General features: G+C 39.2%; 1 protein-coding gene and 1 pseudogene across 1 annotated transcript; one reads left to right on the forward strand and one right to left on the reverse strand.

Moving 5' to 3' along the window:
• The first annotated feature begins 2,944 nt into the window (after positions 1-2,944).
• LOC120434334 lies at positions 2,945-5,885 on the forward strand. The gene is made up of 8 exons (XM_039602187.1): positions 2,945-3,157; positions 3,537-3,752; positions 3,861-4,099; positions 4,507-4,610; positions 4,723-4,982; positions 5,082-5,279; positions 5,376-5,452; positions 5,607-5,885. Exons 2-8 carry the CDS (start codon positions 3,671-3,673, stop codon positions 5,652-5,654), a joined length of 1,008 nt encoding a protein of 335 aa, XP_039458121.1. The 5' UTR covers positions 2,945-3,157; positions 3,537-3,670; the 3' UTR covers positions 5,655-5,885.
• Positions 5,886-15,610: 9,725 nt separating this feature from the next.
• Positions 15,611-18,630, reverse strand: LOC120434338 (annotated as a pseudogene).
• Between the last annotated feature and the right edge of the window lie 449 nt (positions 18,631-19,079).

Genomic DNA, 19,079 nt, shown 5'->3' on the forward strand with positions numbered 1-19,079 from the left:
TGTTGTGCCTGAATGTCTTATTGCTATGGATGTGGAAAAAGCATTTGATAGGGTGGAGTGGTAATATTTGTTTTTTTTACTTTAGAAAGTTTTGGAATGGGCCCCTTATTTTGCTCATGGAGCTAAGTTCTTTACGCAACCCCCACAGCTTCAGTGGTAACTAGAGTTTCACTATATGCCGATGACCTTCTTCTATTTCTCTCCAACCCTCTTACCACCTTACCCACTGTACTTAATATACTGAATGGTTTTAGTCAGCTCTCTGGATATAAAATTAATATGAATAAGAGCGAACTGTTTTGATTAACGAAAGGGCTCGAGATCAAGATTTGGTAAATGTTCCCTTTACAATAGTCACAGATCACTTTGATTACCTTGGGATATGTGTCACAAAGCAACTTAATTGTTTGTTTAAGAAGAATCTCCTCTTCCTGCTGGAACAGCGTAAGCATATGCTGTCCAGATGGTCCCCATTATCCTTATCTTTAACAGGAAGGATTGAAAATGATGCTACTTCCAAAATTCCTATATGTTTTTCAATGCCTCCCTATCCCGATTCCCAAATCCTTTTTTTAAATCTCTAGATTCCTTAATCACTTCACTTATTTGGAATGGTAAACATCCAAAATTGAGGAAGTCTATTCTTCAAAGGCCCAAGCTGGTTGGAGGTTTAGCCCTCCCTAATTTCCAGTACTATTATTGAGCCGCCAATATCAGGTGTTTGTTGTATTGGAGACACTACCATCTCAAAACGTCACCACCAGTTTGGATTGCCATGGAGTCATATTCAAGTGGGAAAATTTCTCTACCTGTGACTTTAGGCTCATCACTCCCTTTGGCATTGCTTCTACCCAGTAATAATAGAGTTGTCCAGCAGTCTCTTAGAATCTGGTCTCAGTTTAGGAAGAGTCTGGGTCTCTGGGCTTTCTCAATTCAAAGCCCAGTTGCAGCAATCCACCTCTTTGTTTCCTCAATGACAGATAATGCTTTTCATATCTGGCATAGAAAGGGCCTAAAATCTTTTGCAGACTTATATGTAGATGGACAATGCGCAAGTTTCTCTCAAATATCCACTAAATTTGGCATTGCTGCTGCTCAGTTTTTTTTCATTTCTTACAGGTCAGACACTACGTGCAGACTATGACAGCACAATTCTCCCCAGGTACCGTCACACAATCCGATAGATGACTTTTTAATGGTCAATCCAACCTCAACGGGCGTAATATCAGCCTTGTACAATTTAATTTACAATTTACAATGCTCTTCAGTAGCTGCTATCAAATCTAAATGGGACAGGACCTTACCTTTCATATTACGGATGAACTGTGGGACTCTATCCTTGGTTCACAATATATCAATGTGTGCTCGACAGACACTTATCCAATTTTACATTGCTTCATATGTACTGGTGAGCCCAAGTTATGACCTTGGCTTCCTGTGCAGTATGTTCTGTTCTTTCTAATCAGACAAATAATGCCATGATTCTCTGAAAACAGTATTTCTTATAAATCAGCAGTATAATGCATCATAAAACAATGTCATTCATTCACAATAAATCAGCAGTCTAATGTAATACAAATCAGTCTAATAAATCTAATAGTTGTCACCTTCTTCTAAATCAGGAGTATAATGCAAACTAAAACTACATAATGATTTCACAATCTTTAATTAGAGGTATAACGTGGCATAAGATAGTATAATAATCTCACAATTCCCCCTTTGATCTCTTTTTAAAGAGATCACTTACACCTTATAATTCAGGTTGGCGATTTCTATTTCTTCTTGCCCCTGAGGCCCTCTGTCCCCCTTTAACGGGTGGACCATATGTGGGATGACCTCTGTGTTTGGGCAATTCAGATGCAAGAAAAATAATGGTTACAACAACAACAGTTGTTACAGATAACACTCCCATCACTCTCCAGTTCCTCCACAGCTTTATTTTGATGCTCCAGTTTCCCCCCACCCTCATCATGGTGCTACCTTATACCTTTCAAACGTACTCAGACTAGAACCTCTGTCCGAGGAGCTTTTGACCTTTATTTCAGCAGCTACCAGTGTCTTCCAGTTGGGTGATTCTCTGTGTTTCTTGGGGTCTCAGCTGAGTCCCCTTTTTTTTGGCCAGAGCCTTTCGGAACTCCTTGGTCTGGTGCTTCTGGATTTCTGCCAACCCCTTCGTGGTTATTGCTGTGGTTTTGGGATCCTCTGGAGGTGACTAGCAGGGCCCCAACCGGCATGACCCTTGACCCCAATTGCTGTCTTGGCAGTCTTGGTGTCTGCTGCGAAGGATCCTTGTATCTCCATGACCTCGTTTGGTGTCTGCTCTTTCCTCTGTAAGAGACAGAAAAGGAAAACACCTCTCTCCCTTTTATGGAACTCCAAAGTGTTCAAAATTAAATAAATAAATAGGACATGATGAAATAAATAACTATGTGAATAAATAAGACACAGATATGTAATGCAAGAATGATATTGTGAAATAACGGAACACATTTTGAAAAAAAAGCTCGTTATTGTGAAATATATTGCATTCTGCTATATAAATTTACTTATTATTGTGAAATATTATTTCATGGTCATTATTTTTCACATTAACAGAGATTATTCCTGAGGATTTATTTCCAGCCGTTTTTAATCCAAAATGTCCTTTTTTCAAAGTCAGTCTTTATTTCAAAATCCCGTTTTTCCCGATGGCCTATTTATTTCATAATGCGACTTTTCAGCAGAATGACTTTGTCTGTCAATCAAGAAAGACAGGGCGGAGCCAGTTGTGTGATTGGTTGCTCCTTTACTCAGACATAAGTAATAGCACATGAAGTGTCGATTTAGGTTTAATGGTGCAATGCGTCTCCTACGCAGACGGCGGCAGTATGCAGTTAAGGCACCGACAAATGTAAAACACTGGGCGCGAATAACGTTACAGGTGTATCAATTCTTGTGAAGGACATGGCTGCAGGAGACAAGTCCATTTCTGAGTTACTCAGAGAACTTGCTAACCGCTTAGATTGTACGTCTTCACCTCAGTCTGAGAGAGTGTTGCAGCAGCATACTGAAGATGAAGCGGTCCCTGGTCCAAGTTCTCATCAAAACAGCACAGTGTTAACGTTAGGAAATGCTAACGCTATCACAGCTAGCTCAACTCCACGAAACGCTGTTCAGGGTAAGTAACGATATGTTATTACTGCTTGGTTATTCTGTCTGTCTGCCAAAAATTAGCTTTTTAATCAGTTCAATCACATATTTTTTATACTGTTTTTATCATAGCAAAGAAATCAATAAATTAGGTAAGAGAAGATAATCGTCTTCTGGGTTAATGTCTGTATCACTATTTACATTGTTGTAGGTAATAGTTAATCATGACTGTTTTAAAGTGTCTTATCTTCTCTGCTAATACGGAAGTCAAGTAATCTATGTGAACGAAAAGAAAGCAATTTTAGTTCAATGTAGTGATTTTGTAAGCGGGTAAAATGCTTGCAAATTAAATAGCAATTAATCTAAGCTTTTAGAATTTTTTTAATATTGTTTTTCCCTTTTTAAAGCTGAAGTCGCAAGACTGTTTGCCCCTTACAGAGCGAGGCCTTCCTCAGCACCACTTTCATCTCTGACCCCGCAATCTTCCAAGAAAGCATGCTGCTCCATTTACACACACACCTTCTTCTGTTTACATGATCATATGTCAGACACAGTGCCAGCTAAAGCAGTCAAATTTGACCTAGCAGCAGCTGGACTTGGAGAGAAATGGATTTCATTCCAAGGTGATGCTACATGTCATTTGTTAATATTTCAAGATTTAGTTTAACTACCTTTTTACGCTTATATGTACCATTTTTGTTGTAATGTACAGTAAGTAATGTGTTTTACAGGAAGGGATGATGACCCAGAAGTGGTCAAGGCAAAGATTGAGGATACCTTCCCTCAGCTAAAAGACACAGGAGGGTTTGAACTGCTGAGAATCTCGGGTACAACACAAAGCCGTAACCTGTGCACAATCCCAAGCCCAGACACTGGATATACAGTGCGATATCTCCACAGTCCATTGAGTGGAATTGGACAAGCTTTGATCTATATAAGGCCACTGCAGAAAAGTATTGATTTGGAAGACGTGAGTAATGACTAGGGTCAGAATATGTTATTTTCATGTATTAATAAACTAGTTCAAATGGCTAGCGAAGCTCAACTATGTGTCAAATCACTTTAGCTGTCAGCTGGTTAGAAACATGACTGCATATGAGTAATAATGGTTCTGAATGTGTATGTAAGCAATTGTTAGAAAAGGTTTAGAAGGAGATATGTCATTTTGTGTTTACAATTTGTTTCTGCTGCTCACATGTTGACAAATGCAATTGCAGAACTGTCAAAATATTTTTATCACAGCATGCACCAAATGTGTATATATATATATATATATATATATATATATATATATATATATATATATATATATATATATATATATATATATATATATTTTTTTTTTTTTTTTTTCCATATTGTCCATATTGTCTGTAGAGCCTGACAACCCTCCAGCAACAAGGACCCCCCACAAAATGCCTGAATCGTGACATTAACATTCCTTTAAATAAAATGAAAAACCACATCACTAAATGCACAAGGTAAGGAACGCCTTTGATTTTCTGTATATTTTCGTATACAGTGTGGAAACTAAGTAAATCCACTTTATATATTGGTGATGGATGTTGAAACCTCTGTCAATCCCTCTCACAGTTCATTGAGTGGTGCTGAACCTCAGTCTGTTACTGAAAGTCAGGCTAGGCAGACTCGTAGTACAACAGCAAGGTCAGAGGTCCCATCCTGTAGCAACAGTGATGCCTGGAATCTGTCCTGTGGGGTAGAGGAACCCGATGCTATCATCTTGGACTCCACCATAAATTCAGCAAGAGCAGAGCAATCATCAGGTGATATGGTAGTGCAGGAAAATGCATCTCATCAAGATGAGGAAAAGTCACTTCTAGGGGAAAAACCAGGTAGTGACAGGAATTAAGTTAGGAACATACCAGACAAATGGCAAAAATTACATATATTTTATTTCTTTTGATTGATCCATACAAATGTGTACCTTTCAGAGTGGAAATGTGAACAAGATGCAACCAGAGCAGCCTGGCTCTACAAGTCCGAGTTACTTTCAAAGTATGAGACCAGAAAGACAGTAGTCCTGCAAATGGACTTGCGGGAAAGTATTGTGGATCAACAGAGGTCACTTTTCTCCCTCTACAAAGCCCCAAAGGTAGAGTGGGCGGGCCCTGTCAGCTGCAAACTGGAAGGTATTGTTTCTGTATTGGGAAAACATTAGAAATCCAGTGACTGACTAATCCAAAACTTCACAAGTTTTGTTTTTTGTTTTTTTCTTCTTCCTTTAGGGGATGTTGCTGTTGGAGAAGGGGTGAAGAGATTCTTCTTCTCAAAGGCAGTTTCTCTAGTACAGTCTGGTTTGCATGTATGTATGAAATAGACTGGCCACATGTATAGTGGATTAAATAAGAGAATATTTCATCATGTAAAGAAAATGTGTTTGTTAATGTGAGTTAATTGTGTTAAAATTACTGCCTGGATTTCTCATACACGACATAACCTAGCTGTACTCTTTTCAGGGAACACAGATCTTACAAGGCTGTTTGACGGTGAGCCAGAACACTTGACTCCATCCACTTCTCAGACCTTGCTTGAGAGTGACATGTTTTTGGTGGCAGGTAAGAAAGTTATGTACAGAAATAAGAGGAAGAGTAATTTAAAATAATACATGTGCAGCACTAAAGGAAACAGAATTACTTGTGTTACATTATCCTAACTGTAACCATAAAGATGAAAAATAGATTGAATACAGTTACAAAACTGTTTGTTTTTACCCCCGTGCAATGTTAGGCTAAGTGAATTTATTATGTTTGATCTTAGGAAGAATAATGGGACATTCATTCTTTCATGGTGGACCGTGTGTGTCTGGTATAAGTCCTGCAATCATCCATGTCCTTTTTGGTGGCCCACCTGAAACAGCTATAGTTCAGATTGAGGATTGCCCTGATATTGATATCCGCAGCACTATTCAGCTGGTTTGCATTTTTGTACCATTATTTTAAAGAATTACTATTTCACTAAATATTGAATTTAGAGACATGATTGAATAGCCATCAGTACCTACTACTGACTACTATTTTTTTTTCTCTGTCCTAGCTTGATGGCACTGCTGAATTAACAGAACTGGAACGAAGAAATGTTCTCGAGCTAGCCCTGGCTTGGGACCTGCCAGGTGTCACACAAACCAATAGAAAGTGGCTGTATGAACGTCTGCTATTCCACGCTGTGAGTACTGACTTACTCTCCCCAATAAATTTACATTTTAAATAGAAAAGCACATCAAACCTTCGGATGTGAATAAGTACATTTTTCATATACAATTAAAAAAAATCTCTTTGGAGGCCATTTGAAATGCTTTTACCAGTACAGTGGATGTTCTTTAAGTATTTAACATTTAAAGTGTGTCTCAATTTACGGACTCCAACTTCAGTTTTGGTTTGGTCTCACCGTTGTAGGTCATAACACGAACAAGCCGTCAAGTCAAGCAGCTGAGGAAAGGGCTTAAGGAGACCATGGTATGGCCGCTTCTGACAGAAAGATCGGACATCATTCCTCTTTTCTTACCAAGGGAATCAGAGACTGCTCCCTGTTGTGAGGTAAAGTCAGGCCACATCTTATAACATGTGAACAGTTAAAGTATCTGGTTAATTTATGAAGGATGCACATTAATTGTTGACACAAAACATCAATATACTATTTTGTATGCTTGGGCTAGTCGAACAGCTGGGTTACATTCAATAAAAATACACCTAATGTTGCTGACGCTCTTAAGACTACAAGATAAGTAAAGCTATAAAAATGACAAATTCAGCTAATTTTATCTAGTAGCATTTAAGAGAAACATTTATCCAAGGTGAACTGTTTTATGCAGTCTACTCTAGAAAGGATAGTGTGGCCTGCCACAGAAGATGAAGCTGAGGAGGAAGAGGAATGCTCTCTTGAGGATAAATGCAGAGTGGCAGGTTACCTTCGGTCCTTCATTGAAAATGGTAAGTCTGCTGCTATAGGTATTTTGCTATTGGTTTTCTCTGATTATACTTTGGTAAATTACATACAGTCCAGTGATCTTGGGTCATTAACAAAGTACACTATAGTAGGGCTGGGCTATATCATACCGTTCACGGTAATACCGGTGTAATTTTGGGCAACGATAGGAAAATGAAATATCGCAATAGAATATGGGTAAACCGCGCATGCGCAGTGCCTATGTTTACATACGCACATGGCAGCGATGCAGAATGAGAAGAGCGAAAGTGGATCGTTAAATGAAACGGATGAACCAGAATTGGTTTGTAGAAATGCTGCAACTTCAGTGGTGTGGAACTGGTTTAGCTTTCATCCGTCAGATACACAACAAAGCACTATTTTTGGTAGAGCATGCTAGCGGGCCGTCGTTATTACCGTGTTGTTTGGAAAATACGGCACACTTAAAATCAATCCTTTGATTTTTCTGAAAATCGACAGTGCCCCTTATAATCCCGTGTGCCTTATATATGAATTCTGGTTGTGTTTACTGACCTTGAAACGATTTTATGTGGTACACGGCACATGCAGCCCCGTCATCATTTTCACTCTATCACCAAACACAGACATTGTTTTCATAAGCAGAGAATTTTAGACCTTGTACCTTAAATGTACATAAGTGCCCTCTGGATGACATAAAATGCATTCTGTGTAATCAATGGCTTCTTGTAACAGTGTGTGTGTGTGTGTGTGTGTGTGTGTGTGTGTGTGTGTGTGTGTGTGTGTGTGTGTGTGTGTGTGTGTATGTGTGTGTGTGTGTAGCATTTTGCGTATCAGCATAAGCATTTGTTAGCAAAGCATTCTTCATTGCATGAGCTTGTGCATGCGTATTTTGTGTATAGACCACTTCTCAGTGAATCAGCATTTCGATTAAGGTGTGTGTGTGTGTCATTTCTCACTCAATCAATGAGTGTACATGAGTTCATGTGTGTGTACAACTTCATGCTGAGTCTGTGTGTGTGTTCATCACTTCATTCACTGGTCTGGGTCATGTCAAAAATGGTAGAGGGGAGAGCAGGAGTCCAGGTCAGCCTCGGCTTCCAGGGCCGGCAAAGCAGCTGTAATGGGGCATAAAAGAAAAAACAAAAACAAAACAAAAAACAGACAGGAGTGGACGAACAGGAAAATGATGTTGTTTGCTGTATTATACGGACAGGGGAGAAATGCCGGGCCAGGCCGTGTCAGCCTTCTCTCCTGTCAATAGAAAATTGTATTTTTTAGTCAGTATAAGCTTTTAATGATATAAGTTTGCTTGTGATAGAATGCTGCATGGTGATCATTTCCTTGCTTAGGACTGATTGTTCTTTTCATTGTTCAGGACTGATTGTTCTTCATAAAACGTGTTCTGATATTTGTATCTGAGTCTTCTCACAGCGATAGTAAGAAGTCGAACAAGCAGTTCTGACCTCGCACACACACACACACACACACACACACACACACACACACACAATCACATACGCACATGCTCACGTCAAATGTATTGATTTTTCTTGTGTATAAATAAAGACAAGTGCAAGAACAGAGCGTGCACTTCACAGGGCCCCCACTCTGATGTGAGCGCTCTGTGACCCGCCCTTGCAAGTAAAAATTGCAGTGTGTGTGTGTCTTCACTCTTAGACTCTCAGCTGAATAAGTGTCATTTAGAATAAATCTCTTGACACTCCCCACCCCCCCCTTTTTTTTTCAATGATATAATCGACTTATTGATTAAACAAGTTGCCAGGACAACACAGGTACATGTTTAAATTCTTAAGATCATGTTTAAACTCACAAAAGAGAATTTCCTTCAGTAACTCACTTGTGTTGTTCAATCAACAGAAAACATCTCACAATGGGACTATCTTAACCACTAAATTTATTGTTTCATCACTGGTTGGTCATACCATAGTTAAGCTGTTGTCCTGCAACCCAGAGAGTTTATTTGTCAGTAGTGGATAAACTCAGCATTTGATAGCAGTGTCTGTTGAGTCTATTTTGCCATTACTGCGTGAATTGAGCATGTTTATGAGTGTAAGCTCGTCTTCATTGCATGTGTGTGCATTTGTAGGCAGGTTAATTGTGTGTGTGTTCAATGGAGCTGCAGATCCAGCAAAGCTTCTCTCTGCCTTAGCTTTTTTTTTTTCCCCCAAAGAAGGCGTTTCCTTATAAGGTGCCTTTCTCTCACATTTCTCTGCCTGTGTGTGTGTTTTTGTTTCACCTTTAGTTGCGATGCTCCAGACACTTTCTCAACCTCCACAAGTCACTTGGCCCCAAATTTTGACCCAATTTTATGTACTCTAAAAACCTTCATTTCTCCTCTAATTCTTTCCTCGCTGCTGTCCGTTCCACAGCTGCTGATTCTTGCTGGGTGTGGTTCCCATTATATTGAGCTATCATTTTGCTACGGCCGCTGTGCTCGTGGCAGAAGGTTGATCCAGGTCTGTAACCTGTATTAACACACTGAGACACTTATTTAATTATCATTTTCATCACTGGTCGATAGACAAGCAGGCAACACGCCCACCTTTACAGTGCAAACTGCACGCCAGTCACACAACACATTACTCTCTCTATTTCTCCTTCCTCCATTTTTAAATACGTATCTTGTTCTACACCAGAATAAATATAAACTCGTGATTACACAGCAGTTTCAGTGTTATTCTGAGGCTAATTGAGCATCCTCGGTGCTCAAGTCTCATCTCAGACCTCCAGACGCCACTGGTGTACTTACGTCAAAAATACGGTGGGGAAGCCAATCCCAGAACAAGCTTTTTGGGGTGCCTCACTCCCCAGGTTGCTATCCTAGATCTTCAGATGCCGCTGGTCCGTACCTGCGTCCAGAGTAAGGTGGGGAAACCAATCCCAGGACAAATCCACAAGGCCCACTAGACGTGAACCTGAGTATCTTAAAATGTGTCTTCGCTCTAGTGCCCTCTAATTCACACAATAACCGTCACTTTGACCATGTTCATATTTCACACGCAGAAACACACACAGCAACCTCCGGGCTCAACTTAGAAATAATTTAAAGTGTTTCTGCGCCAAAAGCCAGTCTCTATTTAATCTCTATTTCATATACTGAAACTTTGGCCGTAACTTAGACATTTTTCACAGTTTCAATTCAATTCAATTCAATTTTAATTATATAGCACCAAATCACAACAGCAGTCGCCTCAAGGCGCTTTATATTGTACAGTAGATCGTACAATAATATATACAGAGAACAACCCAACAATCATATGACCCCCTATGAGCAAGCACTTTGGTGACAGTGGGAAGGAAAAACTCCCTTTTAACAGGAAGAAACCTCCGGCAGAACCAGGCTCAGGGAGGGGCGGGGCCATCTGCTGCGACTGGTTGGTGTGAGAGAAGGAAAACAGGATAAAGACATGCTGTGGAAGAGAGACAGAGATTAATAACAGATATGATTCAGTGCAGAGAGGTCTATTAACACAAAGTGAGTGAAGAAGAAACACCCAGTGCATCATGGGAATCCCCCAGCAGCCTACACCTGTTGCAGCATAACTAAGGGAGGATTCAGGGTCACCTGGTCCAGCCCTAACTATATGCTTTAGCAAAAAGGAAAGTTTGAAGCCTAATCTTGAAAGTAGAGATAGTGTCTGTCTCCTGAATCCAAACTGGAAGCTGGTTCCACAGAAGAGGGGCCTGAAAACTGAAGGCTCTGCCTCCCATTCTACTTTTAAATACTCTAGGAACATCAAGTAGGCCTGCAGTGTGAGAGCGAAGTGCTCTAATAGGGTGATATGGTACTACAAGGTCATTAAGATAAGATGGGGCCTGATTATTTAAGACCTTGTATGTGAGGAGCAGGATTTTGAATTCTGGATTTAACAGGAAGCCAAAACAGGAGAAATCTGCTCTCTCTTTCTAGTCCCTGTCAGGACTCTTGCTGCAGCATTTTGGATTAACTGAAGACTTTTCAGGGAGTTTTTAGGACATCCTGATAATAATGAATTACAGTAGTCCAGCCTGGAAATAATAAATGCATGAACTAGTTTTTCAGCGTCACTCTGAGACAGGATATTTCTAATTTTAGAGATGTTGCGCAAATGGAAGAAAGCAGTCTTACATATTTGTTTAATATGTGCGTTGAAGGACATGTCCTGGTCAAAAATGGTCAAAGTTTCTTGCCCCAAAATCCAGTCATAGACAAAATCAAATGTGGAATTTAATGTGGGGTGCAACTCTAGTCTCAACGTAGAATGTTTCTAGTTTCTTGCTAGAGCCAGTACCTATTTCACACTGGAATCCAGCCTCAACTATAATGTTCTGTTTTCCTGCGTCGAAAACCAGACACCGAAAGAATTTAATGTGAAAATACGTGTAACTTAGCGAACAGATTAATTTAGAATGTCCAATATGCACACTTTGATTTTTTTTTACAACAGGTGGTGCTCACCTTTTTATTATGTTGGACCGGCCCTCTGTTCGTCTCGTCTCACGATCTCACCACAGGCCAAATCTGCCTTCCTCAGCAGACCAAAGATCCGGGTCACGGCACCAAGTTGTTAAATATCCCAATTCTTTGATCTTTGGGCTGAAGGAAGGACAACACTCGGTGTATAAATGCTCAATCAACAATCTCTTTATTCCATACAACACTTTGAGCATAAACATCCGGACGGGAGATGTGGACAGGAGGGTGTCCACCAGATCTCAAAGTGTCTGACCGTTTCTCACATTCTTATAGTTTCAGCCCCCCTCCAAAGTCATAAAACCTAAACATCCACATTCTTTCTCTCTCAGTGAGCCTAAGTTATGACCTTCCTGTGCAGTATGTTCTGTTCTTTCTAATCAGACAAATAAGGCCATGATTCTCTGAAAACAGTATTTCTTATAAATCAGCAGTCTAATGGAATACAAATCAGTCTAATAAATCTAATAGTTGTCACCTTCTTCTAATTCAGGAGAATAATGCTGAATCCGTTTTTTTTAAATGAGTCTGTTTGTTCGGTTGACTGTTTCTTGTTTTTTATTTGTTGTTGTTGTTGTTGTTTTTCTGTGTGTGTTTGGTTTAGTTCGGCAGCAGGCTGCCAGTTATTTGTTGTTTAATGGTCAGCGTGGGAACAAGAATGTGAAAATTTTGAAGCACTTTGTATTATGCGTTGCATTGAAACCTTTGTCTAATAACAAGACTTTTGAAAGAAGATGAGGCACCATGACTGATTCATCCTCTATAAACATCCACAGGAACCTAGTGGAAATCCAACAAAATCAGCGTCCTAATGAGCCGCTGCTAGAAGGACAAAATCCTGACCTGACATCAGTCCAAGATTTGTCTTTAAAATGTCCTAAAGTGAAAGTGTCTGGTTAAATGTACTGAAAGGTGTTAAACAACAAGTGCTGCTGGAAGAGTTTTCATGAAGAGAACATTAACACTGTGAATGAGGGATGGACTTTGATTCAGTTTGACACAATCTGTTTTTCTTTCACTTTGAATAAATGTTTTTGTGGAAGTTTGATGTCATCTGTTCCTCTTGTTTCTGTCTTAAAACATGAAAAATCTGTTTAAACAGAAATAAATAGAATTGAATTTCTGACAGCAGTAAATAAAAATCGTCCCTGAGCTCAGTATGTTTGTGACTCTGAGATGGAGGTGAAATCTGTGAACCTGGGCTGTGGTTTACTGCTCTCTTCCTGTCACAAACACTGTTTGACATCTGTTCATCTGTTGGTTTTTGTTCAGGCTGCAGGGATCATTTCTCACTGTGGGGATCAAGCTTCTCACAGGAGCAGTAGTAGGTGGCTGAATGATCGCTTTTAACTTTCTTTATCTTCAACTCACAGCCACTTCGTTTATTATCAGCAGAGAAATCATCTCTCTGAGGATGACCGTAATTGTTGTTAAGCGTACAACTGTCTCTCTGAGGCATATAACCAATCACTCTAAATGTTTCTGTATCTTTCTTCTGGTACCACCATATTTGATTAACGTAACACTGTTCAGTCCCTCCACAGCTGAAGGAGACACTTTCTCCAACTCTCCTGGTCAATGTTAAATCATCTTGAATCAGCTGTTCTGCTGCCATGGTAACCAGTGCTGTAGAGACACAGACAGATAGATGAAGGTTAGTGTGACAGTGTTTGTTACAGGTTGACTTTGTTGGCTCCTGATTGGCTGGAAACACTCACCTGAACACAGACAGCACAGAGCAGCAGCTGGGAGGAAAAGCATTTTGTGCAGTGGTGTTTCCTCTGGTGAACCTGGGGAGAAGTGGCGCTCTGATGCAGCTGAGGCCAAACAAGGACGAGCTGTGAGATCAGACGAGGGCCACGTGGTTTCTAACAGGTCCTCAAAGCTCCCATCAGCCCCTGCGGCCCACAGATAAGACTGCTGCTGCTGATTGACAGCTCAGCTGAAGCTGCTGTGTGGTTTCATCGTCTTCATTTCAATCTGACAGCAGATCCAAAAATCTGGGTCACATGATGCAGAAACACTCAAACACATTCATGTTCCCACAAACACATTCAGGTTGCTGTGAATTTAGTAACACACACTGTTATCTGTTGTTTAACAGCTGTGATGAAAACACTAAATATACAAACGGAATACAACGAAACTATAAATAAATATAAATTATAATTAATATAGTGGAAGAAATAATTTAAAAATTCATAAATTGTAAACAAAGGACTTTAAAAAACTCACATGTAACATTATTTACAATCAACATTTTATTTTTAAACAAACACATGTGGTTCGGTTGTGTGTTTAAAATATGTGCACACTGTGGTTCTTTCCCACATCTTCTAATGTGTTTTGTTCCAAGTTGGTTTCAGACTGAAGGATTCATTAAACCCTTTTTAAGAATCATTCAAAATGATGATCATCAATGATAATATCTATAAACAGTAATAAAAACAGGGCTGTGTTTTACGTCAGCTTCAGCTTCATTTATTTGTACCCATGGTTAGATTTCATTTGCAGTAGGCAGTCATCCACCTTTACATACACATTTACACAACAGTACAAAAGTACTTTTTGATTCATGAAAGAGAAATAAGACAAATGTTGCCTTTGTATCATCTCTGATATAGAAGGTATCATTTGAAGATGTGAGTGAAGGACACAAATATTTTGATCTGGTGTTGTTCTACATTTTCGGACTAAAAGACAGAAGGAAGAAAGTGAAAGTGACTGTGCGAGGGGTTGAAGTCATGAAGTCAAGTGGAGGCCGCTGACTGCTGTTACTTTCTGCTGTACAGGTTAAACAGGGACTCACAGTCAGCCTGCTAGAACATTTGGATGAAGAAAAAGGAGGAAAAAGACTTTGAGGGAAAAATCCAATAAGATCAGCATGTTTTGAATGTGGGAATACAACAGTTTCCTCCACCATGACACACACTGGAGCCTCTTTTTGCTCACAGCTTCACTGTTTGTCTCAAAGTTCAGTTTGGAGGCCAAAATTGTTCCAACACATTTGTAAGTTTGCACTAATTTCACTGTGTGAGCCTTAATGGATGTAATCAAAGAATCAGTCAGTGAAATATGAAGCTGTGCTGGAAGTTTGGAGGAGAAAAGTGTCTCAGTGAGTTTAATGAGGTGAACACATGAATACAGAGCACTGACTGACACGTACAGACTCCTTTAATGAGTCGCACACATTTTTGTGACTTCATTAAATGTCAAAGTCAAAAATGACACCTAACAACACACAACAAGCTGCGACCACATTATTGTGTGTTTGCTGTTTGTGTGCTTTGTTTCCTGTTATGATAGCAGGCATACAGCCATGTTCTCAATGTCTCAGCTATCATTGATTATTTCTGCTTTTCCTCTTCTATTAGGCACTTCAACTCAATGAATGACACACAGAAAGATTTCATGACTGTGTTCTTCAAAATAAGGAGAATATGTTATCTGCATCTGAATGACTCATGTTGCCTTGTTTCTACTTTGTTTGCATATTTCTGCTTTTTGGAAACGATTTTCTGAATCATTCAGTAGTTTTTGGAATAATAATGACATTTAGCAAGACTTCAAAATGATTCTCCAACATTTGCTGTTCAGACTTGATCTGTTCTTACGTGTGTGATATCCAGAATGAAAAACTCAGCTCAGGTAATAAAATGGGAGCTGAGCAGACTGCAGGGGCTTCATGGTCTCTCCTTTGATTCCATTAAAGTTCATTTGTCAGCTCTGAGTTGAGGATTTGAGCTGTTTCTCTCACAGGTGAAGAACACAGATCCTTCCTGGAATCATTCTTGAAGCAGAGTTCATGCTTGTAACTGTCATTGTGTTATTAAAGTGAAAAGCCACAGCTAACGGTGTGGAGGCTGCAGAGCAGAAACCCACACAGCCCGTCTGCTGCAGGAGAGCAAGTTTGGATACAGTCAGTTTGTGCTTCACTCACACGGGTTGTTGTTTATCACACAATGAAAGTAGAATCAAATTCTTCATCTTGAAATCTTTATTATTCACACTTACAAACACAACTACACTGTTTGACATTTGAAAATCAACCAAAACAAATCAAACAGAAAACTTGTGATAAAAATATACCTGATGATTTTTGTTACTACAATAAAAGTCACAATAAGTACAAAAAGAATTCTAACTCAGAGTAACAATACATGTAAAGATGTATTTATTTCAGATGATCTTCTAACTATTGAATAAAAAGGCAAAATAAGCACAACACATCATAACTAACATTTGTGATACTGATCAAAGTGATGAATGAGATGAATTGATGAGATTTGATGGTGAGAAAAGGCGAGCAGAAAACAGTCAGTCAGCATGTGTGCAGTTGGTGGACGCTCCCTTGTTTGTGAGGATCATCAGCAGAGAGAGTCCACAGCAGTACACCAGACTCTTCACTATCAGCACTGTGTACAGCAGGCAGAGCAGCTTCACCCTGCACTGAGACTGGAAGGACACTGAAGGACAGACAGACACAAAGAGACAGACAGACAGTCGGGTTATTCCTCTCACATCAAGGAGAAAAAGTCCAAATAGAAACAGTCACAGCTTCTTCTTCAAGTGGATGAATTGATGTAGTGTTTGTGTCCACTTGGGGCAGAAGAACTCCACAAGCAGCTAACAAACTGATCTCTGACATATTATGGTCTGTCTGCTGTTTGGTGCTGAGCAGCTAGTGTACAGTGGCTTTATCAGAGCTTGTTGATGAAGATTTGATCAATTAGTGACACTTTAAGTCCCTAAACTTGTTCCAGCTCCCTCATTGGACATTGGAGCTGTCCATGCAGAGAGGCAGCAGGTGATCTTACAGTCAGCTGGCTGCAGAGCTGGCAGGTCTGCTGGCTCTCTCTGGAGGACAGGAGGCTGCTGGAGCTGGAACCTCTGAAACAGAAAAGGAGTCAAATGTTTGGAGCTGCAGTGAGAAATGTCAGTCCTCTGCTCCTCTGCTCTCTTTGACAGCATCTCCACATGAAGCTGAATCACTGCTGAACACAGTCACCAAGCCTTCATTACCTTGTTGTGTTTGGGCCTCCACTGTGCCCCCCTCGTGCTTCACCCAGCAGCTGTATTTATATGTGTCAGAATCACTCCCATCAACCATCCTGATGGCAATGATGCGTCCCGACTCTCTGAGCTCCAGCTGCTCTCCCTCAGCAGGGGCAGCTCCTCCGCTTCTCCGCCGTTCTTCTTCTGTCTTTTCCAGGAGAACTGGACCAGAGGAGGAAACATGGCTGAGGCCACACACAGCAGGGAGCTGTTCCCCTCCAGGTGGGCTCTGGATGCTGCTGGGTACACGCTCACCACGGGCTTCACTACCTGCTCATCTGAAGTTTGACAGCAGCAACAAGCAGCACAGACACACATTCACACAGTCAGCAGCAGCTTCCAGCACTGCACTGCATTCAGTCTGATCCTGGAAACTACATGGACTCTGATCACTAAACTACTCATCAATCAAGCACAAAGTTCACTACATACACTGGATTCAGCTTCATATCAAACACAGTCATCACCTCATGTCATCATGGCTCACATGTGGAACACTCAGCATGCTTTTAAAACTAAAATCCATTTCAATTCATTTTCACTTGTCATGTATGTGCATGTTATTTTTTTTTATAGAAATTTAATTCAGTCCAAAATATAATATAATATAACAATATATTTTAAAATATATGTCTTTATGCAAGTGAAAATGTATTTTCCATATTAGTCTTTAGACATGATTTTTAACAGAGATACTCTTCTCTCTAAAAACACATTCATCTTTTTTCATAATATACCGCAGTCATACTGCAAATAACTATAATTTAAATGAACTAAACTGATAATTTTTCTTTTATGTTTTTTTTTATTATACATATAAAAACTACAGTACCCATTTAATATATATATATATATATATATATATATATATATATATATATATATATATATATATATATATATCAAAAAGTATTTGGTAATTTTAATTAATATTAACTTCATAGTGTTCTGTAAAAAAAACACGCACGCATGACTTAAACTCAGAAATAAATATCTGAGTTTAACAATGTCGTATTTCATCCTAATTTTTATAACATCATATCATTTCTGAATTTTTTTTAACCAGCATCTGCTTCTATCATTCCATTAATCAGAAGACACTTTTTGAAGCAGCTACATAAATGTTTGAATAATAAAAAATAATGTTCTTCATCAATATAAAGTAAAAATTCCCAACAATACATTTATAAATATTTAACATGAAATATGATTTCATGTACAAAAACAAATTTAGAACATATGCAAGAAATATCTATCTGAGTTACTGTGTTTTATCCTAAATTTTTATAATGTGATATAGCTTCTGAATTTTCTAATAATTTTCTTTACCGAAAGACTCTTTATAACGTAGCCACAAAAATGTTTGACTATTAAAAATACATTTTCTTCCTCCACCTAAAGTAAAAATCTTCTAACAATACATTTATAAATATATGTTACTTTAATCTTAACATCAAATATGATCTTGTGTTGAAAAACCAGCAGATGGTGCAGAATTACTGAGATGATCAAATCCTAAATATTTGTAACATCACTAATATTTGCAGAAATAAAGAATAACTTTAGTTGTTCAGTGAGATTTCAACATGTTTTCAGAGATTATTGAGCTTTTCTTATGTAACAATGGCTGCAGATGAATTCTCTACTAATGATGAAAAAACTAACATGTAAAGCCTGAAGCAGCAGAAACTGACTTTAAACACATTTTCAGCTTCTACAATAAAACAACTGAAGGAAAATAAATGTTTGTTCTTACCTGTTACAGACAGTTTAGTTCCAGAGCCAAAGATGAAGTACAGGTATCCTCCCACAGTGAGACAGACTGCTACAAAAACCTGTCTGCTGTTGAATGTGTCAGCTGAGGTGAAAGAGTCCAAATGAGGAAGCAGGATCATATTTCAGCTCCATGATGTGTTTCTCTAATGTTCATATCAACATGACTGTCTCTTCTTCTCTTTTCTTTTAGCCACACTAGCAGCACGGCTCTGATGTTAATGTCAGTCTGTTGGTCAGTCCACTACTTTAGTCCACATGAAAATAGAAAATCACTATATAAGCACCAGTCCAATTATCCCATCAATGATACCACCACTACAATGAAACATGCTGCTGATAGTATCATGGTTTGGTCCATCTGACTCACCATCATTAATCACACAATCAATTTTGAATTCTAGCAGCAAATTCTAAAGAAAACTATCAGAACATCTGTCTGTGAACTGAATCTCAGGAGAAAGTGGGCCATTCAATTCAATTCAATTTTATTTATATAGCGCCAAATCACAACAAAAGTCGCCTCAAGGCGCTTTATATTGTACAATAGATCGCACAATAATAAATACAGAGAAAACCCCAACAATCATATCATATGACCCCCTATGAGCAAGCACTTTGGCGACAGTGGGAAGGAAAAACTCCCTTTTAACAGGAAGAAACCTCCGGCAGAACCAGGCTCAGGGAGGGGCGGCCATCTGCTGCGACCGGTTGGGGTGAAGAA

Source organism: Oreochromis aureus, linkage group 18 (genome assembly GCF_013358895.1).
Source record: "Oreochromis aureus strain Israel breed Guangdong linkage group 18, ZZ_aureus, whole genome shotgun sequence".
NCBI classification, from domain to species: Eukaryota; Metazoa; Chordata; class Actinopteri; order Cichliformes; family Cichlidae; genus Oreochromis; species Oreochromis aureus.

Excerpts from the sequence above, each read along its gene's own strand:
- LOC120434334 (XM_039602187.1), top strand. The coding sequence starts at position 3,671 with ATGTCAGACACAGTGCCAGCTAAAGCAGTCAAATTTGACCTAGCAGCA. Across the intron at positions 4,983-5,081 it reads ACTTCTAGGGGAAAAACCAG|AGTGGAAATGTGAACAAGAT; the intron begins GTAGTGACAGGA and ends TGTACCTTTCAG. Across the intron at positions 5,280-5,375 it reads TGTCAGCTGCAAACTGGAAG|GGGATGTTGCTGTTGGAGAA; the intron begins GTATTGTTTCTG and ends TTCTTCCTTTAG.